Source organism: Anopheles merus, chromosome 3R (genome assembly GCF_017562075.2).
Source record: "Anopheles merus strain MAF chromosome 3R, AmerM5.1, whole genome shotgun sequence".
Lineage (NCBI taxonomy): Eukaryota > Metazoa > Arthropoda > Insecta > Diptera > Culicidae > Anopheles > Anopheles merus.
Genome location: NC_054084.1, coordinates 48,617,321 through 48,638,283, shown reverse-complemented (window position 1 = coordinate 48,638,283; position 20,963 = coordinate 48,617,321). Strand labels below are relative to the sequence as shown.

At 43.7% G+C, this 20,963-nt stretch overlaps 2 protein-coding genes across 3 annotated transcripts; both read right to left on the bottom strand.

Moving 5' to 3' along the window:
* Window positions 1-3,790: 3,790 nt before the first annotated feature.
* Window positions 3,791-11,429, bottom strand: LOC121596880. The gene is made up of 3 exons (XM_041922224.1): window positions 10,995-11,429; window positions 7,336-7,483; window positions 3,791-4,881 (listed from the first exon to the last, which is right to left on the bottom strand). Exons 2-3 carry the CDS (start codon window positions 7,481-7,483, stop codon window positions 4,319-4,321), a joined length of 711 nt encoding a protein of 236 aa, XP_041778158.1. The 5' UTR covers window positions 10,995-11,429; the 3' UTR covers window positions 3,791-4,318.
* A 7,035-nt stretch (window positions 11,430-18,464) lies between these two features.
* On the bottom strand, window positions 18,465-20,892 carry LOC121597613 (glucoside xylosyltransferase 2). Of its 2 annotated transcripts, XM_041923491.1 has the most exons (4): window positions 20,680-20,892; window positions 19,863-20,123; window positions 19,473-19,785; window positions 18,465-19,408 (listed from the first exon to the last, which is right to left on the bottom strand). In XM_041923491.1, the coding sequence occupies exons 2-4, from the start codon at window positions 20,012-20,014 to the stop codon at window positions 18,743-18,745; spliced, it is 1,131 nt and encodes a 376-aa protein (XP_041779425.1). In that variant the 5' UTR covers window positions 20,015-20,123; window positions 20,680-20,892; the 3' UTR covers window positions 18,465-18,742. The 2 variants fall into 2 exon arrangements, with proteins under 2 accessions (XP_041779425.1, XP_041779424.1); XM_041923490.1 differs by lacking the exon at window positions 20,680-20,892 and having other exon boundaries at window positions 19,863-20,324.
* Window positions 20,893-20,963: the final 71 nt, after the last annotated feature.

Below are 20,963 nucleotides of genomic sequence, written 5' to 3'. Positions count from 1 at the left end.
AATAAAAATTATCCTACATGTGTGTGTGTGTGTGTGTGTGTGTGTGTGTGTGTGTGTGTGTGTGTGTGTGTGTGTGTGTGTGTGTGTGTGTGTGTGTGTGTGTGTGTGTGTGTGTGTGTGTGTGTGTGTGTGTGTGTGTGTGTGTGTGTGTGTGGTGTGTGTGTGTGTGTGTGTGTGTGTGTGTGTGTGTGTGTGTGTGTGTGTGTGTGTGTGTGTGTGATTTTTTTCAAACATACGTGACCCGCTATAACTTTAAAAGGTTTCAACATCGATACCTGAATAGCCAGAATTGCTTAAGCACCTCATTTTGGCACGCTAAAGATCGCTGCTCTAATTCGCCTTTTGCAGTAGATAAACAGCATCAAAGTTCTATGTGGGTCTTTCAAACAGCGCCTAAGCAGCTTCCTTATGCCACGATGCCAGGGATTATTTTTCTTTGTGTTTTATTTTCAAGCAAGCGTCATCGATGAAATAAACAACAAGATTTGTTTCGTTTAAACACATGTGTATATTTTTAAATCCTTTGTATTGATGAATTACACAAAATTTTACACAATTTACTGATAGTTCACAATCACTTCACTCAATATTCATTCTTCAATTAACGAATCTAACTTGTGCAGCAGCAATGAGATTATTGGCGGCGTCCGTCTTTGACACTTTGACAAGAGCCACCTTGAACCGATGTCATGCATTAAAAAGCTATAAAGTTCCACCAAGTTCAGTACCCTTTCTTAACAAGCCTTCAAGTTCCATCATGACACTACACATAGTGCTAATCAGCCGCAAAGTTCCAAGGAGTACCATGTGCCTGTTAAAAAGCTCCATAGTTCCGCAACCCAAATAGCCAGCTCGTACTTTATAGCTGATTTAGGGCTGTTTAACGAAAAATCGTTCCGATGTCGTACTTTGTGGCTGATTAAGAAATTGACGGTACTTTACCGAACAATGGAGCTTTATTTGGGATAGATATTGCAGTGGGAAACAGTTTTAACTTTAAACAAAATGATAGCGTGAAAATATAATTCATAAAATCATCCTTTTTAAGAACACCGTCTAGTACGAAGAATGAACTTTATCATTATTTATCTACCCGCTGGTTTTTACTTTCTGATAACGCTTATTTCGAAACCCAATTAGCCCAAATTGCTTAAGCAGCTAATTTTGGCGTGCTAAAGATCGCTGCTTGAATTCGCCTTTTGCAGTACATAAACAGCATCAAAGTTCCAGGTGGGTCTTTCAAACAGCGCTTAAGCAGCTTCCTTTTGCCAGGGTACCGGGGATTTTTCTTTTTGTTTTATTTTCAAGCAAGCGTCATCGATGAAATAAACAACAGGATTTGTTTCATTTAAACACATGTGTATATTTTTAAATCCTTAATATTCATGAATTATACAAAATATCACACAATTTACTGTACAATCACAATCACTTCACTGAATATTCCTCCTTCAATTAACTTAACTAGCTTGAGCAGCAGCAACGAGATGATTGACGGTGTCAATCTTTGCCACTTAGACAAGGGCCACCTCGTACCGATGCCATGCATTAAAAAGCTATTAAATTCCACCAAGTTCGGCACTCCTTCTTAACAAGTCTTCAAGTTCCATCGTGAACCATACACATCAGGCTGATCAGCTACAAGGTTCCTGAGAGTACCACCCAAATAGCCAGAATTGCTTAAGCAGCTCATTTTGGCACGCTAAAGATCGCTGCTCTAATTCGCCTTTTGCAGTAGATAAACAGCGTCAAAGTTCTATGTGGGTCTTTCAAACAGCGCCTAAGCAGCTTCCTTATGCCACGATGCCAGGGATTATTTTTCTTTGTGTTTTATTTTCAAGCAAGCGTCATCGATGAAATAAACAACAAGATTTGTTTCGTTTAAACACATATGTATATTTTTAAATCCTTTGTATTGATGAATTACACAAAATTTTACACAATTTACTGATAGTTCACAATCACTTCACTCAATATTCATTCTTCAATTAACGAATCTAACTTGTGCAGCAGCAATGAGATTATTGCCGGCGTCTGTCTTTGACACTTTGACAAGAGCCACCTTGTACCGATGTCATGCATTAAAAAGCTATAAAGTTCCACCAAGTTCAGTACCCTTTCTTAACAAGCCTTCAAGTTCCATCATGAACCCTACACATAGTGCTAATCAGCCGCAAAGTTCCAAGGAGTACCATGTGCCTGTTAAAAAGCTCCATAGTTCCGCAAAGTACCGTCTATCTCTTAATCAGCCACAAAGTACGACATCGGGACGATTTTTCGTTAAACAGCCCTAAATCAGCTACCCAAATAGCCAGAATTGCTTAAGCAGCTCATTTTGGCACGCTAAAGATCGCTGCTCTAATTCGCTTTTTGCAGTAGATAAACAGCATCAAAGTTCTATGTGTGTCTTTCAAACAGGGCTTAAGCAGCTTCCCTATGCTACGGTTCCGGGGATTATTTTTCTTTGTGTTTTATTTTCAAGCAAGCGTCATCGATGAAATAAACAACAAGATTTGTTTCATTTAAACACATGTGTATATTTTTAAATCCTTTGTATTGATGAATTACACAAAATTTTACACAATTTACTGATAGTTCACAATCACTTCACTCAATATTCATTCTTCAATTAACGAATCTAACTTGTGCAGCAGCAACGTGATGATTGACGGCGTCAGACTTTGACACTTTGACAAGAGCCATCTCGTACCGATGTCATGCATTAAAAAGCTATAAAGTTCCGACAAGTTCAGTACCCATTTCTTAACAAGCCTTCAAGTTCCATCATGAACCCTACACATAGTGCTAATCAGCCGCAAAGTTCCAAAGAGTACCATGTGCCTGTTAAAAAGCTCCATAGTTCCGCAAAGTACCGTCTATCTCTTAATCAGCCACAAAGTACGACATTGGAACGATTTTTCGTTAAACAGCCCCAAATCAGCTATAAAGTACGAGCTGGCTATTTGGGAAGTGGTTCCATTTGAAGTGGTTTCATCCTCCTCCTCCTCCTCCTTCTCCTCCTCCAGCTACACCTCATTCTCTCTCTTCTTCTTTTTCTTGTTCTTCTTCTTCTTCATCATCATCTTCTTATTATTCTTTTTCTTCTTTTTGTTTCTTATTCTTATTCTTCTTCTTCTTTCTGTTTCTGTTTGTTTCTTCTTTTTTTCTCTTGTTTCCTCTTCTTCTTCTTCTTTTTGTTTATTATTCCTCTTCTTTTTTTCTTCTTGTTTCTTGTTCTTCTTTTAGTATTTTCTTTTTCTTCCTTTTGTTTCTCCTTCTTCTTCTTCTTCTTGTTTATTCTTCTTCTTCCTGTGTTTTTTCTTCTTCTTTTTTTTTCTTCTTCATTTTGTTTCTTACGTTTTTAATTTATTCAGGCATCTACCCGAAGTCGGAGACAGATATGGAAATACAAATAAAGAGAAGTAGGGGAAAGAGAAAAGGAGAGTTATTTTTTTCCTAGGCTACATTCAGGCTGACAGTTGCTCTTATGCAGCGCCGAATGAAAGTAACCACTTGTGATAAGCAGCGTTGCCTTATGAATGAAATTATTCCATTAAAAGTTGTCGATTTATGAAGTATTTCTTTTCTAATAAACATGGTTTTTAATTTAAACTAGCAACATTCTAGAACATACTATACAAAAATTAAATTTTCCCATTGAATTCCATCCCTTAAAAATCATAACTTTAAAAAAGTTGTACCAGGCCTTATATCACTTGAATGCTTAATGCATATGCAGATGTCATTTCGGATTACCTTGATTTCTTTGAATGAAACAGTCAATGTTTTGTATTATTTCTTAAAAAGTCTATTTATTTAATAAATATACATTTAGAAAACATTTTACATGTATTCCAGTGAGTGCTTGCTTGTGTGTATTTGTGTATGGGTGTTGATTTACTTTCAGCGTGATTACTTTAGATTACTGTTGTAAATTTTATAGTTTATAGTATATAATTTACCGTAGTGTTGGGACACAAATTCAATGCTTGGGAATAAGGATGAATTGTGTACGAGCGATTTAGAAAGGTGCCGAATCGATTGCTTCGTTCGCTTTCATTGTAATGCATATTTTCTTCTTCTTAAACAGACAAATTTACAACACTGGACGTTTTCTGCAACATTGATCTACTAAATGAGGAAACGTACTACGCCTTTCCACGATGAGCAGTATAGTAGCAACATGAGTTGGATAGGAGAAAGAAAGGAGGAGTGTTTGATTCCTCGAGTTGATGGTGCGCTTCGAGGCAGTTTCACCATTACCGGGCAGTTCTAATGCTCTTCCACGACAAGCGTCGGCCAACCGGTGTTTTCCATCTTACAGACGGATTCCCGGATTGGTGGCGCTCACGTAGTTCAGCAGCTCCTCGGAATCTTCACACACGACCGGCTTCTCGTGGTAGCAGGCTACATCGTGCCAGCCGATACCATCGTTGTACACATTGTTCAGGATCGACAAACAGGACTCGGTCGTCTGGTTGATATCGAACTCGGCGTTATCCGGCTGCGGGATCTTCTTGTGGCCCGATTTGCTCCACGGATTGTATCCCCAACCGTTCGGGATCTGGTTGGTGGCGTGAATCTTCTCACGGTTGTTCGACCAGAACCAACCGTAGATGTTCTTTGGCTCCAGATCCGGGCGGCCCTCGCAGCCCTTGAAGTCGCACAGACGTCCCGCGGTCCAGATGTATGGCACGTCGTTCTGCTGGATCAATCGGAAGATCAGGTTGTTCTCCTCCTGCGTTTCCAGCGACACCAGATCCATGCAGTACTCGCGGCAGATGTTGCGACCATCCAGCCAGTCGACTCGCTTGTCAGCAAGTGCAGGAACATGGGCACTGTAGAAGTAGTTGTGTCCACGGTAGCTGAATTGTTTCGGACCTGCGAATGGGAATGGTGCAAGCAAACAAAAGAGAAAACGTTACCAATTATACCTATCCTTGATCGTAGCTCAACTCAGCACTTCTGTCATCCACAATAGGTAAAGATCACTGCGGATCGCACGTAACTGTGCGCTGCCTGACTAAATGTCAACGGTAGCAGTGTAGTGGTTTGTTGGTTATTTTATTCCCTGCACATGGCGGAACCGTGATCGTGCTCAGGTGTGTGTCGATGGCTAATTTTTGTAATCGCCTTCGTCAAGATACGATCAAGCACGCATCGTAACACAAATTCCTATGCCAAATCTTACTGCCTGTGAGAGCGCCTAAGTCTGTATAAGCGTCGATCGAGAGGTATATCTCTCTCTCTCCCTGTCTCTCCCCCCCCCCACTTCTTTTTTCTCTCACTCTCGCTCTCTCCCTCCCTCTCACTCATTAGCTCTCAATCAATATCGTCGCGTTTTGTACTCAGTGTTCATCTTTTCCCATATTTCTATGTGAAGATGCAAAGTTCAAGTGCTTCATTAATTATTAATGAAGCACCATTTCAGGTTTACTTTTTGTGGGATAAATGTGCCAAGTGGTAGTAGTGTACCGGTCGTTTAGACGACCGACCAGGAGAGGCGCTGACTTGACTTGATGGCTGTGGGCTAGCTGGGTGTTTATTATTGTCCCAATATCATCCGCCTTCCACTGCAACGCGAACCCCTTCCCTCCGGAAATCCGTTCCCCAAAGCCACTGAAGATTCCATTGCGCAATCTTTGTTTGCGCAGCGGCCCGTCCCATTTTGACACCTTGAGCGACGCCAATGAGTGCGGCCCTGAGCATCTGACACACAGGCAATTTCAAATAAATCAAAGACACTTTTCTACGCATCATCTACTTCGCGCCGTTGCACGTTGGAAGGGCACGAAACGTGCAAACATGCATTAGATGGATTTTTGCATTCCCGTCTGCAGACAATGTAAGCGAGTAGCGGTGTCTCCATCGTTTCGCAGCGGCTCCGGGGATCTCTCACAAGCAATAAATAAGCTTTTTGTTTTACCAATTCATCATGATTTGGTAGAATTGTTACTCTCACTTTCGGCAGCACGCATAACGGGAGCACTTTCCCTTTCTTTCTACATCCCTTCAACTGGCACCATAATAAGTAGGCCAGCGACGATAAGTCGGTACCTGTTATTTTATTGAATGCACCTCACACTCATTCTCCTCGCCGATCGCACCGATCGCTTCACATGGTACCCTAGTGCCTTGGTCCGGTTATCATACGACCAACTCACTCGTGTCAGTAGCTAATGTAGTTCGGCAGTGCAGGGAATTGCCTCACACACATCCTCCAGCAGGCACGGTGCAACTCCACGGGAGGCTGAACGAGGGCAACGGAAACGAACGACTGGCGGAATGCGCGAACCATACTCGCACGGGGAGAAAAGTCACCATCACGACCGTTACAGGTCACAGACACAGCATTAAGAAATCGTGCTTATTAACACCGATAAATAAAGGTCGAAACGTACCAGCTGAAAAACAGCGTACGACGGGCTAGCTCACTGAGAACTGCAAGACGAAAACAGCCTCCGGTCATAGGGATGACGAGGGCCTCGAAATCATCTTGCTGCCATCACACACAAGGTGATGGTTTGCAGTTCATTTATGTCAAACGCGAGCGCGCACGCGCACACTCACACTGTTAGACATCACCCTTCTACCAGTGCTGGGGCGCACACTGTCGATGCTTCGTTCCCTTTGTATTCATCTCGCATCCCGCCGCCGTGTCCGTTCCTTGCCAACACAAAATGGTGCCCAAGAGATGGTGCCAATTTATTATGAAATGCCGTTGCTTACGAAAAAAGCGGATCTGTCATAATAGTAAACATTTACCGAACCTAACCGAACAGTGCGGGCTCCGGCCGGAGTCAGAAGTCGCGGGGAATCATCATGGGCGCCACTCGAACTGGACACCCGAAAAGCCAACAAATTAGCGCAATCGTATTGGTTAAGACCTGTGTGGGGTGATCTTCTTGAACGGTCATCCTTTTTCTTAGCCGACGGCTTCTTCGCAATCACCAACGTGTCGCTTTGCGCACAGCGTGCTTCGAGTCCCAAAAGCACAGCCAAACCAACTCAAGGTCTGTCGAACCGGTGTTGTTAATCTTTCGAGCTGGGCGTGACCGGCGCGTCTGGTTTCTGGCCATGAGTGTGTTCCAAATATGCAAATTAGGTAGGGATTTTTCGAGAGCTGCTCACACGAACGTGAGCCTCGGTTCGATGAACTTCGTTTGTAACTAGAGACTTCAATGCGCAGGAGCGTCAAGCGCTGATTTTAAGCGACGAACCTAACATGATTTTTGTTTGAACAAATAACGATCGTATCGTTCTTTCGAAATATAATCTGCTTTACCAACGATCCCTGTTTCTCCAATTTCCATCTTTTCTTATACAAATACTCACGTGATGCACATTTCTCAGGTACGGGTAGTGACAAGAATCGACCCGGCTTCTGCAGGGGTTGATTTGACTTGACCTCATTGATGGCAGGCTTTGGCTCGGCAAGGCATACGGCGACCAAGGACGCCACCACTAGCAGCAGCAGCTTCATCTGGAGATTAAAAAAAAAAACACGCAATCTTTACCAAGCATTCAATTAGCACGGCCGGCACGAAATACAAAATAACTAATGGCTCGTGAAGAGGACTACAGACGCTGGCAGGGTGGAATAATCCGCAGACCTATGCTTAGGTGGACTGTGAATGGTTGTTACCTTCATTTGTTTTCAACCACTAATTCCCTCACGGCCATACACGATCTAAGTAAGTAAGTAAGTAAGTAAGTAAGCAAGCTAGTGTAAAGTAAAGCAATCAACGGCTAACAACTGCGGCGGGCTGATGGTACGTGAGCCATTGGTCGTGATTGTTTTTTTTTTTATCTATAAGGTAACGTTCTGTTTTGTCATATATTTGTCCCTGTTCCTGTCCCTGCACGAAAGGTTTGAAGGACACAACTCGATTGACTCGACCAACGCAAAACAAATTAGCTGACAACGTCCAATACCAAACTTTAAGTCAACATCTTTTGGAAATCTTCACTTTCATTTTCAACCTCGTACATTAGCTTGTTCTAGATTGTTCAGCTCCCTGGTGTTAAAAACAATGCATCTTAAGATTGTTTAGCGTTGTCCAACATCGAATACGGCAACGGTGCAGAACATTGCAAATTACAGCACAAAGAAATAGGTACATTCAAACCAGCTTGCACAAATTAAGCCATTGCTGACGAGACAGAAATGCTACCGTTCGATTAAGCCACAACAGCACCGGTTTAATCACAATCGTACCATCTTGTAACTGATAGCTTGCAGTTCGACCTGTTACGTAGCCGCTTGGAACAATGGTTTTGCGTACGGCTTAGCACAGGGGTAAGAGACACTAGGGGTCTTGCTAAAATACGATACTTACACACAGTATCGCAGTCTCAATCGGGCTTTGCTCGCGAGGAACAAAACAAAAAGCAGCAACTTTGCAGTCAAACGGTTGTAAAAGTGTTCTTCCATCCATTCAATTGAAACATTGCCGAGGCTAACTCTAGAAGGTTCGCTACCCGCAGATAAGCTAATAGAATTGTAAAACAACGCAACATGGACAAAAGCACAGTGGTTGCAGTGGTTGCAGTGGTGCGATGCTCGCGGGAAGGCTGATGTGCTGGTGGGGCATGGCAATGGCAATGATGCGACACAATGGTGTGCGATTCTCACTTTACATACGATCATTGCGCTACCTCAGGATCGATCATTGTTGTACTAAGTCTCCGCCTATTGCCGCCTATTTCTTTGTCATCTTCGGTAGTCATCGAGCGCACGGCTGTTGTTGCTACGTATTGTTCACTCTGCCAGAAATAAACGGTGTGGCAAAACGATGCACGATCTTCGCTGTAAGACATGAGCCCTCTCGTCGGGTGGGTTAAATGTAGGCTGCTGCCTAGCTAGCCGACCGTACATTTGCGGGATCATACACCATCTCGCGCCTTTTGTATTGGCATACTCCAATCCTCACGATCAAACTGGATGTTTGTATCGGCATAATAGTTTCGCCGAACCATCAGCAACAAGACCGGTAAGACACCATTGTTTTCTAGCTAATGATGATGACTATTTCATTAGCGTTGCCACCGCATGCATCCAAATTAACGCGTTAATCTTTTATGCGTCATCTCGCACTGTTGCTGATGCCTGGGTGGGATTTTCTTTCCCCTTCCCCACACGGATGCTACATCCGGATACATTATCTTTAGTGTGTTTGCATGCTGCAGAACTTGTTTGCTCAGCTCAAATCTGTTTCGAGAAATCAGACATTGCGAATCAGACATCGCGATTATTGTTTGCATCCATCTACACTTTAAAGCTATTGCGTCAACAGAAATCAGTAACAAATATTTCTGATGCATTATTCATAGAAGAGTTATTTTCGATTCGGTGTTAAAACTGATAAGAAGAAAAGCAATATTTGTTGTAGGTGTGCTGAACTAGTCATCTTTTCCACTTTCTGAATGTGTTATTTAACATTTAAAAACAATTGACAAAAGTATTCCAATCTAATGTAAATCAGCTCGATCGTATTTCATATCCAATGGAGTGATGTAGTCTAAATCATATTAAATCTATTGGCGATCAAGAGATCAAAGATTATGCTGCTCTTGATTGAGAATAGCTCGTGCAGCAATTCAGGTAAATGATATGAAACAGTTTCATATTGGTACAATTAACATACTTACAACCTAGTACCATCAATATACGATCGCTTTACTACTACCATACGATCACCACCAGTAGCAATTGACATTGCACAAACCTCTTGGCCTACTGTAATTCTGTGCTAAAATGAAGTCTTTACCACGCTTAGCTTGGGTCGTCGCTGTGTACCGTGAACGCTTGATCATCTTCCCTTCACTATTTTCATCGCGGTTCTTAGCAGTATTTATGTAAAGCCAATACTTTCCCTTCTAGTGTATCGAAGCTAGAAATATAACTTTTCATCTCCACTTGATGGAACCAGTTTGTTTTTAAATGTATAGGAGTGTTTATATCGCTTTCAGATGTACAGGTCGTCGCAATGTCGTTTAAACTGTACATTGTTACCAGCGTACTAGCTACGTGGTCGTATTGGAAACATCTTACATAAACAACCGCAAGCAGTTTTCCAGCCAATATTTCTTCCTTCGCACAAAAGCGCTCGTAAAATAAAAAAGAGTATCATTAATCTTTGCCAACAGATAATCATTGGCTTACCTCTACAATTGTGCATTGAAGGCATGCAAATGATGTATCTTCTTGCACGACAATATCGCATTCGAAGATGTTTCGTGGTTGCAAACTTTTAGGAAGCTGTTTTTTTTAATAAACCCCAAACTTGTAGATACAGTTTGAAGCATTAGCTTTCTACCTTCGACATTTGTTGCATAATAACATAGCGGCCAAACATTTGTGAGATTGAATAATAAAGTCATCCTGCCGCTTCCAACACATAACATTTGACTTAAAAAAACAGCTAAACAAAAGCCCCGAGCTGGTCACTATCGGCACATTCCTCCTTCGATCCGGTCGTTTGATCTGGATGGAAAAAGCACGCTTTTTGTTGCGTTATGCACACGGACCACGTCCATTCTCTTTATTTCGCGTCACCCGGCAGGCTTTCTACTTATCTCGCAGTCAAGTCATCGTGACGATTCGGGCATAATATGGCCAATCAGGAGACATGTTACGACAGCATCAGCAACACAGTCACCATCATCATCATAAATGGGGAGGCCTCACTGGACGCTGGTATTGCTTTGGACGGATCTTTGCAGCACACTAAACTTTCACAACATTACAGTCCATGATCAGAATATTTGCACCTCATGTAAGCACTAGCCAACGGCTAGTAACTAGCACAGGCTGGCCTGTGTAATTATATTTGATTCGTCACACACGTAGGTTGCGATCCCGGACACGCCAACTCCCTCGCACAGCATCGCAGACGTTTCACAAGCAAATCCTGTACGGATTTCGTTCCTGTTTCGAGCACTTTCTCCAAACCAAACCATAACTGCACTTTGCATTCGTATCACATTCTTACCTTTATTTTTTATTTGCACACTCTGTAACGACCCGCTTCCTCCTAAAAGCTTTCGATTCCTGTGTTGCCCGCTGCCTGATTAACGCTTCACGCACAGCTCTATGCTAAGCGACACCGTCTTTTATCTAGATCGGTTGAGCTTCGAACGAAAACAAAAGTGAATTCATCAGGGTGTTGTGATTTTATAGCCAGACACTCATTGCAAACTGCCGAACCCACACAGTGCCACACGATCCGCGATGGAGTCGCTTACTTGCCCCCAACATGCTGCAAACACACACACAAACACACTCAGGCAGCAACACGGCATGCACAAATGAGCCGGGGATCACGATTCATCCACCCGGGATAATTCGGCATCGTTGATCGTGTAGTAGTGGTGTACCCCGCGTGTAGTTCCATTCCGGCTGGATAACGTGCAGCCGCCGGACCAGCGTTCGAAGTGTGCGAAAGCTAGTGGGGAGACATCGTGTGCACCCCTTCCAGCATGGCTGCCCCTATACCGCAACCCTTGCGCAGAACGTCTGTGGGATGGGCATCGCACTGGCGAAGCGATCGGTGCGCGAACGTTTGCATGTATTGTACACACAACGATCCACCACGTGTGCACATCACTCCCACCTTCACAAGTGAAGAAGTCGTCACTACTGGCGCGGCTTAAGAATCCACCCTATCAGCACGAAGATCGCTGGCGGGTGTCGTTACGAACCCGCAACGGAGAATCTTCAATCTTACGGCATTCGTTCGCGCTGCTCACCCCCTGCATTCCCCTGCATCGATCTTCGATCTTCAATGCTTCACTTCAGATACACACTCAACACTCGACGTTGGTGTTGGTTTAGCCAGGCAAATCGTTTCTATATGATTGAGGCATCTTGTCGACGCGGGCACAAGGCAGAAGCCACTTTTTTTTGCATTACAAGGTTTCTGAGCATGGACAGGTTCTGATATCCTGGAAGGTATTTCACAATTTTGCTTTAATTGCTTCGTTTGCACACCGAACCTTTGTTTGCTTGTTTTTTTTTTTAATTCTGCTCATGGTATTAGTTAGATGGCCTTACTGGTTATTATAAATGTTTAAAGTTTACTTTTTGTATCATCGTTGCGGAAGTAGCAATCTCAGGATCAAGCTTTCGCAATGGCTTTGGAATTGGTGCAAGACCGGTCGTGCTGTTGGTAAGAGGTGGCACCATACGAGCCTAACGCAGTTTAACATTCAACGAGTGCTTGCTAATTCCCAGTTCACATGCACCACGAACAAATTTTCATTTTCCATGCTCGTGATATTTTTGACGCGACACAAACAAATTCGCCACTCAGCTCACGATTTCTCATTGTTTGCCGTTTTTATCAACATTTATTACGACTAGTCCCAGCTTGATCGTGTACTACAAAGCACGGTGCATTCCCATCATGTTTAGCACATACTCATCCTTTCACTGGTTTGGCATGGCAGGCATCTGTTGTCCCTGTGCACAACGCTCTGGCCCTTGCTCATCTCGCTCTCATCACGTGCCGAGCAGGAGTAATCTCCGATGTCGGTCAGCAGCTGGGACGGATTTTAAGCGCGTGCTTTGTATTAGAATTTTAAAATAGGGAATTGTTTTATTTTCATAGGTTATCTACCACAGCGTGGCCGGATCCCGAATGGATAATTATACGTGGGCAGCCACACATGCGATGCATTCAATGTCATCCAATTATTTACTATCCTCCCCCTGCATTGGAGTCTCCGGCGATGATACGGCGAGTGGAATGGCGAATGGGAAGCTCAGCCTCCCATTCAATTACTCATCTTTCGAGTCGTACACCCAACGATCGGTTTACTGTACTACGGCTATTTCCACTAATAATGCATTGTCGCTTCGAAGCACAGGCGGCAGGGTTGCAATTTTCAAACCCACTCGATCGATCACTCACGGGATGGAGCGCGTAAACAAATGCAATTGATGCGATCGATCGACTTTTGCAAGCGATTTGCGACGGTGTGTGTAGCATAGGCGAATCAGTGCAATATGGTGTCATCGTGACGGCGCTGCTCGGCGAAAAGCCTCTCCGCTCGATCGACTTGATTCGATTCGATCACATTGTGCATTTACTGATTGAAATGCATCACGTGTCCGTACTGTACTAAGTTTGCGCTGCTGTGGCGATGCTCACGATCAACCGATGCGGTCATGTGTGTATTATCTCATCGATATATTTGGCGAGTTATTAACCGAATGGAGCACTCTGCCCGTTAACTGCCGCGGTCTCCGCCGTCTCCGGAGCGTTATATTATGGTGCACTTTTGAAAGTCAGGGTTGATCTCAAATTACCTCGCACAGTGTCCTGATATTGCACGCATATAAGTGATGCGCACGGTTCAAAGCCAAATCGACTGCAAGGGTTTTACACAAAATCCAACACTTACTATGGCAGATCCAATGTCAAATGGCGACATTTAAAGCTTATGGTGCGTAACGGAGCTCTCGACTTTTTCAACATTTCAGCAGCACTGCTTCTTGATAGGGGATTCCTTCTAACACCTCGATCTGCCACTGCCGTTGATAGTGCGCGATGGCAATAGTTCACCCAAAGGCGTTCTACATTATTCCGTTTGTACTGGACCCATATCGCTAAAAATGGGTACTTTTTAAATTATGGTTCGTCAACAGTCAGCAATGCGATAACTAGCCCATAGGTGCATGAATATTTTTACCTTTTGACATTGGATTGATGATCAAAGAGGAAACAAGGACGATGCTTGGCTTAAATATTGGGTCATTTATACACTACATTACAACTTTGATCCTCCCATAGACCGAAGTTACTACGAACGTATTTCGTAACAAGCGAACTACAAAATAAGCCCCAAATCGATGACTACTTATCATTTCGTTTGCTATAAATGTAAGTTTTTATCACAATCTACCATGTTTAATAATCCGGATTCACCGAGTAGGATCAAAAGTTTAACAAGCCATCGAATGGATCACACGTCCATTGCATGCACTCGCAGTCATAATTGGTTGTTCGTGAGAAAATTGGTGACATTCGAGGTATCATCACGCTTGAGATGTGAGACCTTGCCAGAGCAAAACGGCCCAGTCACTAGCGCGGTTGGGATTCGTTTCGCGCCTAAAGTATAAAAATCTCATCAAAAACAGTACGATATGCCGAGAGTGAAGCGAATGAAACCTCTTTCCAATCAATTCAACGTTCGATTATTCTTGACTGATTGTGACGACTGCGGGCGCGTATGACGAAGATGAACTTGTTGCCTTGGCCATTCCCAAGCAATAAGCAGCACGTTAATAGCAGCAGTGTGTCATCAATTATCTTCGAGGTCAATGTCAATGTGCACTGCGGCTGAAGCTACAGAAGAAGGTTCGTGAGATTTCGATGTAGCCAAACGAAACTGTAGAACCTTTACGTCGCCAGCACTGACCAGCACGCACCATTTTCGCACATACACAAAGTATGTCCCATATGATGCAGTGCTGAGTGGACGGGTCCTTGATTGCGCGTACAGCTTCCTACCTCCGCCACAGGTTGCGTATTAATTAAGCTCCAGCTCAATATTGTAAGGTTTACTTTATCTCCTTCATTTTATCAGTATTTGGAGAACTTTATGTTTCCCCCTAAATATTAACCGAAGCTCAGAAGCTATCCTCTGTACGAACGCCTCTGAGAGAATACCAAAAGGCGCAACCAAAGTGTTGTTCATTATTAAGCGTGCAAATTTTGACAATAATAAATATAATCCCACTCCCAGCGCGTTATAGAATATGAAAACCGGTTCCTTTGCATTCCAGCTACCTCAAACCGGTTGCCGGTTGATAATAATTCCTCGCTATGCCGGCAGGCTTAGTGTGCTGTCCGTTCCGAAGTTCTGAGGATTAAAGGCAAAATAAACGCAAATATTTAATTTTAGCATCCTTCTTCATGCTTCATGCTTTGCCATTTTCCCTTTGCTCCGCTTAGTTTATATCTCCACCACTCAAGTGCTCGATCTTCCTTACAAGAAACAAAAAAAAACAGTGTCTCCACCGGGATGACACTCCACGCTCTAGCGAATTTAAACGCGCCTCGAAATATGAACGTATCCTGTTATCAGATAGCCCATTGTGTATGCTTCACACCTTTCCCAAGAGGCTGTGATATGAGGGGGAAATAGATAAAACAAAATCGCCCCAATGATTGATGATTTGCATGAAAAGCTTTCTTCCAGTCAATGATCGCGAGGTGACAAGCGTGCGAGAGAAAGCTAACGGCTACGTTGGTTTGCAAATTTGAATAGCCATTTGAGGCAGGATTGTGCCTATGTAGCTAAAACTGCCCGCTTTCACAGTTTAGATGAAATTTAAATTTCATAATTTATGCCGACAATATTATATGCAGGCGGCGTAAGGTATGTAATGTAAAGTTCGATATTGGCGCCAGGCTTAAATGCCAAACATAAGCGAAACCGTTCGAATATCGGTCGAACGCAAATAACCTGTTCAAAGAACGTAGCAGCATCAATAGCTCGGTGCTCGGTGGTAAATGGTGTAGGAGAATAATCTATTAAATCAATTTGATTTATTCAACCAGTCATCGTAAAACGTCGGCCGGTGTCATTCTTTGCATGCCAGCCAGCGGTTCAGAAGTACGTCGACCGGTACCCAAATGGCCAGGTGTTGTCGAACACAACGGCAAGTGTTAAGTACCGAACCTGAAGGCTAATATGATTTACAACAGGAACCGCAAACGCTTAGAGGGGAGCTACAGCTCTCTCGGGGCTGCACCAAACCTCCGTCCCTCTACTCTGTGCCGCCGATGTGGACGCTCAGTGGTGGTGTAACAATCAAAACATTAATAAACACTTGGGCCTGTTTGTGTTACCGGAGCTTCTTCTTTTTTGTTCCTTGTGCTTGCAAATCGACAAACAATCATTACGCAACCCGAAAAAGCCGACACCCCATCGTATTGGAGGTACATTGGTGGAATCGTTGCCATGCGTCTACTATTGATAAAAACACTTTCCTTTAACCATAATGTTGCTGGCAGATCACTCACTAACGGTGAAAAATGGGTCCTACGTAATCTTGCCATAAAATCAATACGGGGACTGAGTGTGACACTGGTTGAAATTGCGATACATTAGGAGTGTATTAGCAACATTCCATTACGGTGTTGCGGTGTTACGATGCTGCTAATCAACGTTGTGATTTCATGACACTTTTTTTAAATAAAGGCCAAATGTTAGCTGGAACTGCGAAAGACACTTAAATCAACATTATCAATATTTGTACGCCGGTACTAAGCAAAGCATGATCATGATGTTCAAACAAAAAAAGTGTAAGTAATATTTCCCAGATTCCGTCGATCGGTCAATCGCATCAAAGCATGATCTTTCCCTTTTTCCTGCTAAAATACACATTTCTCCACATACACTGCTTCCAAATAGGACAGCATAGCGAACTGCAAGACGGTGTAGCAAGTGGAGCTTTCAAAAAGCTCGTTCGCAAGGGAGGTGGTGAGGTTGCTTTGTGATGGAAATGCGCATATACATAACCCAAAACCTGTGTGCATACCAGAACAGAAAGGGTAAAGGAGCGCTACCGCTCCGGACCTGTTGTTGTTGAATTCGATGATGCCACAGGGTTGGACCCGACCCGAAGACCTTCTTACCCTGGGTGCCCAGCCCGATCGATTGCAATCAATGCTTCATCTGAACGAACCATTCCGAGGGCCAGACGGTCGGGACGAAACGCGCCTAACCTTGACTCATTTTCGGCACCAACGACGACGACGACGACGGTCGGACCTGATCCGTGCGAGCTTACGTATATAGTAGTCGGCAGGTGATGATTGTTGCGATAATGCTGGCCGCCCCACCCTCCCAGCACGTGGGGCCAGTTAAACGCATGATAAACAAGTCACACTTCACCGCAACCGTTCGAGATCATCGAGATGAGAGTCTTCTTCAGCATAACAATGCATCCTCCAAACGATGACCGTAACGATTTGCTGAAGAGGTGGTGCTCAACTATGAATACATATTTATATACAACGCATCGCTTAAGCTTCATCCTGCCCGGGGGATGGGAAGGGAGTGAGGGGGAAGCTTCCTCGTGGAAGTCGATTTTGGTTGGGCGCGCCCTGCCCGGTCCATGTCGACGCAAACATACATATGCTATCCCCGGGGACGCAAGATGAAGATCGTGTGCTATAAGGCGTAGCGAACATAAATATAGTCCCCGCGGCGGCCCGGCTTATTATGCTTGGCGATGGGACGTTTCACCAGCGGAATACAAATCGTTTGACGACATGCACGAGAAACATAAGCTGCGGGACTGTATCGAATGTCGAATGTCAGCTCGAAAAGAAGTTTTACCACTTTTTTCCACCGCCAGGCAGAGTGCCATCGCCAAATGATTCGACGCTCGTTGCACAGAGACACAAGTAGAGGACTGCTTCACCCACTACCAAGCAATGGCACTTGACTGCAGACTTCACGATCTTCAAAACAAGTACCTGCCAGCTGATATTGACTGTAAAGTTTAACAACATTTACCAGCGAACCGTGAAATGTAAATGCTATGGAGATCTTTAGAAAAAAAAACGCACACAGCATCAAGCGTTTGTGCATTAGAAGACGGGTGCTGGACAAGTCTGCTCACCCGATACGCCAAACACATGCCATTGCCATTGAGAGTAAGAGCGAGAGAAAAAGAAGGGAAGGAGGGGGAAGGTTTACGTTATTATTATTAATGAAACTGTCCGCCAAGTGCATTTAGCAAAAACCGCTACACCACACACACGCCACACGCTTCCAATTCATACGGCAGAAGATACGACCTTTAACGACGCTCCGGCAATAGTCGGCCGGTGGAGACGATCGCAGGCGAGGGCGCAAGACGAAACGAGACGATTACCGGCTTTTCGATGCAGCGATGTAACCTCTGTGGCCATACCGCCATTTGGTTTGAACTTTACCTCTTCCTCACGCCCTGTCCTGATTTTACTACTGTTCGACGTACTTTCGGATTCGCCCAGCAGCACACAAACAGGTCCGTCAGTACCCGGGCCACCGGTGGCTGTGCTAATAGGGGGAGATTTATTTTCTGATTTGTAGAAGTGGTGGTCATTGTCTTGGTGTGATGATACTCGTATGGAAACTTGTTTCAACAAGCAACAAATGTAAGTATGATTGCCAATGTGCGAATGTTTGTTAGCCAGGCGCTTATTATAGCAACATCAATCGATAGCAGACACAACCAACAAGAACCGATCTGCATTAATCTAACTATGGATGATTGAATTCACTAGGGATTGAATGTATTAAAGATTAATTAACTTTACCGAATACAGCAAAACTTGATTTGCTGTAGAGCTGTGTTACGTGGATCAAACCGAAATATTGGAAATTATTGTTGCGGTAAATCGTGAGTCACAAGCAGTTGTACGTTATTGCACACACCAAACTAAACTAATTAATTCTACGCGTATATATTACAAACAGCACAAATACATTTATTTATACACACGTTGATCAATTACATTGTTTTAACTTACGCCCATACTGATTGTATTGTTACACTAAAGAAATCTTCCTCGTCATGAGTATTGGTCGTTAATCTCCTAGATTTTTCTTTCTTCACTTGATGGTAAAAATATCATCTTGGAATGGACGTTTGCGAGTTTAAGTGGAATAGGTGGTTGAACTGGGAGAAAATAGAAAAAAAATATAGCCCCGACCAAATTGCACTTCCGCGTGCACGCTAGGGCACTTCTTCGTACTGATTTTCTTTGAAATATTTGCGCGGATCCTGCAAGAATTTGTCCAACAGCTTATCACAGTTCGAGTTGCTCGGTAGCACCAGCGATTCTTCGATTGTGCGAATGAAGTTACCGTACACGTCTGTCCGAAATGTAAATTCTTCTATGGTCGAGTAGATGAGGTTAAAAATTGGCTGCGCCCGTGAATGAAAATACCCTCTATTGCCGTGAATGATTTTCACCCCATCGGGAGCATCGCACACGCTCATGTACATGCAATGGTCGGCGCGGTAGTTCCAGTCGCAAGGGAACACGTACAACCGATCGGGATTGTAGTGAAACAGCACGTTAAGGATATCCTGATCACCCCAAACTAGTTGCAAGCGATACTCGCGATAAATTGGCAGTATATGTTCCTCCCACCGGAACTCTCGCATACGCGTCAGATTCATCAGCATGACGCCCGAGTTTACCCCCAGCTCACCGTAGTAGGGATGGCGTGCGAAGCGATTATACCATCCCGCATTCATGTCTTCATGCTCCGGGGCCATGCCAGCAAACTGGGTTGCGTTAAAGTTCTGAAACATTGCCCAAATTTCTTGTACCGGCGATAGGAACACGGTGTCAGAATCAACGTACAGCACCGCATCTAGATGTTGAAGAAGAGACTGCAAAACAAAACTTACTTTTACTGAAAACTACTTCTTTTCGGGGAATGTTCATCAATCTTACCGGTAGGAATAGCCGTTGGGCAGCGCAAGGTTTGAACAATTTCCTCCACTCATCCTTGTTGGCGCGTGGAAATGTTAAGGAGTGGATTTCATAAGTAAATATTCGACCGGTTACCTCCTGCCAATCGTTTAACTTTTCCATAAAGTTCAACTTCAATTTCTCCTCTGCTATGATAACAAACCGTAATGGTGACTGATTACGGTTGAATATGATGGCCGATTTGATCATATTGAGGGCTTCGTTGTGCCTTTCATTGCATGCCACCACCACCACCGATATTTCGGTGCCATTCGATGAATGTGCGTAAGATTTCCTGTAATGTTCATCAAATTACTCTTAGCCGTGTTATGTTGTACAACCACATAGTCACTGTTCTGGATGACTCCTTACCTACTAACAGCAGCTTTCGTTTGCCCATCTGTGAGATGGTCCGCTAAATTCTGGTCGCTACTGTTGGGTCTGTCGCCCACCCGGTAGATGTAGTACAGGAGCAATAAAAACGATGCCGCCGCCAGTAATGCCAAGTATCGGAAGGTCTTCATTGTTTTTTGGCGTCTCAGGAGCACATTCGAGCATCGTTTATTGTTTAACTATTGTTCTGCTCGAACTATTAGCGTCGCGACATCGTTCTAAAAACAAGCGAATGGGTTCCTATCATGGCACACAAAAAGATGAACACAACGTCCGGTAACCACTTCAGTTATCTGTTCTTTTTTTGATATGGAGTGCGTTACGCATGGTTTTGGTGAAAATCTTTTCCAAATACACGCGAATTTCTACGCAAGCTTTGTAATGCAACAAATGCCGCACGTAAATGTAAATAATAATAACATTAAAATGCTCTCGTTGCTGGCTGTCAAATTGCTCGCGTATTTCACCACCTGCGCACTATGAGCGATAAAACAAAACGCAGGGTCAAAAACTCCCGCAGGGTAAAAACCGTGGTTTTCACAAGCTCGCCAGCGCTCCAAATCGGTGCGATTTTCCCTCACTGGCGAGCGTTTTTGATAGACATTGTGAGGGTTTTTGAGGGTTCAAGATGGCTGCCAAAAAGCTCGCACTAATGTGCGATTGTGTTGGTGGACAAAATTAAGCGACAAATAAATGTACTGCACCACTCCTCCTCCACACCCTCATTGAACCCATGGGGTTAAAAATATGTAATGTAATGTTATGTTTAAGATCAGGCATTTTGTAACATACTTACCAGCCGCCCGGATATGTTATCTGGTTTCATCCAGGACTTTTGCCCGCACTGATTTTTGCGTGTGCCTCTTTGAATTGATGTTCTACGCGTTGCGCAGCTTTCCTACGACTCTTACCAATCAATTTAATTACATTTGTACTAAACTGTAATCAATTTCGATTCAAATAATTGAACTAAATTGTGCACATTAAATTTAGTCAACCACCAAGTTTGTTTACGTTTTTTCTCATGTCCATATGCGCGAAAGAGATGGTATGACACAACGAGCGAGAACATACACTCCT

What these genes read in the sequence shown, in the direction of transcription:
- LOC121597613 (XM_041923491.1), bottom strand. Translation starts at nt 20,014, where the DNA reads ATGAAGACCTTCCGATACTTGGCATTACTGGCGGCGGCATCGTTTTTA. An exon ending in ACGAAAGCTGCTGTTAGTAG is followed by an intron (nt 19,786 to 19,862) that starts GTAAGGAGTCAT and finishes TGAACATTACAG; the next exon opens with GAAATCTTACGCACATTCAT. An exon ending in CCCAACGGCTATTCCTACCG is followed by an intron (nt 19,409 to 19,472) that starts GTAAGATTGATG and finishes TTTGTTTTGCAG; the next exon opens with TCTCTTCTTCAACATCTAGA.
- LOC121596880 (XM_041922224.1), bottom strand. Translation starts at nt 7,483, where the DNA reads ATGAAGCTGCTGCTGCTAGTGGTGGCGTCCTTGGTCGCCGTATGCCTT. An exon ending in ACCTGAGAAATGTGCATCAC is followed by an intron (nt 4,882 to 7,335) that starts GTGAGTATTTGT and finishes TCCCATTCGCAG; the next exon opens with GTCCGAAACAATTCAGCTAC.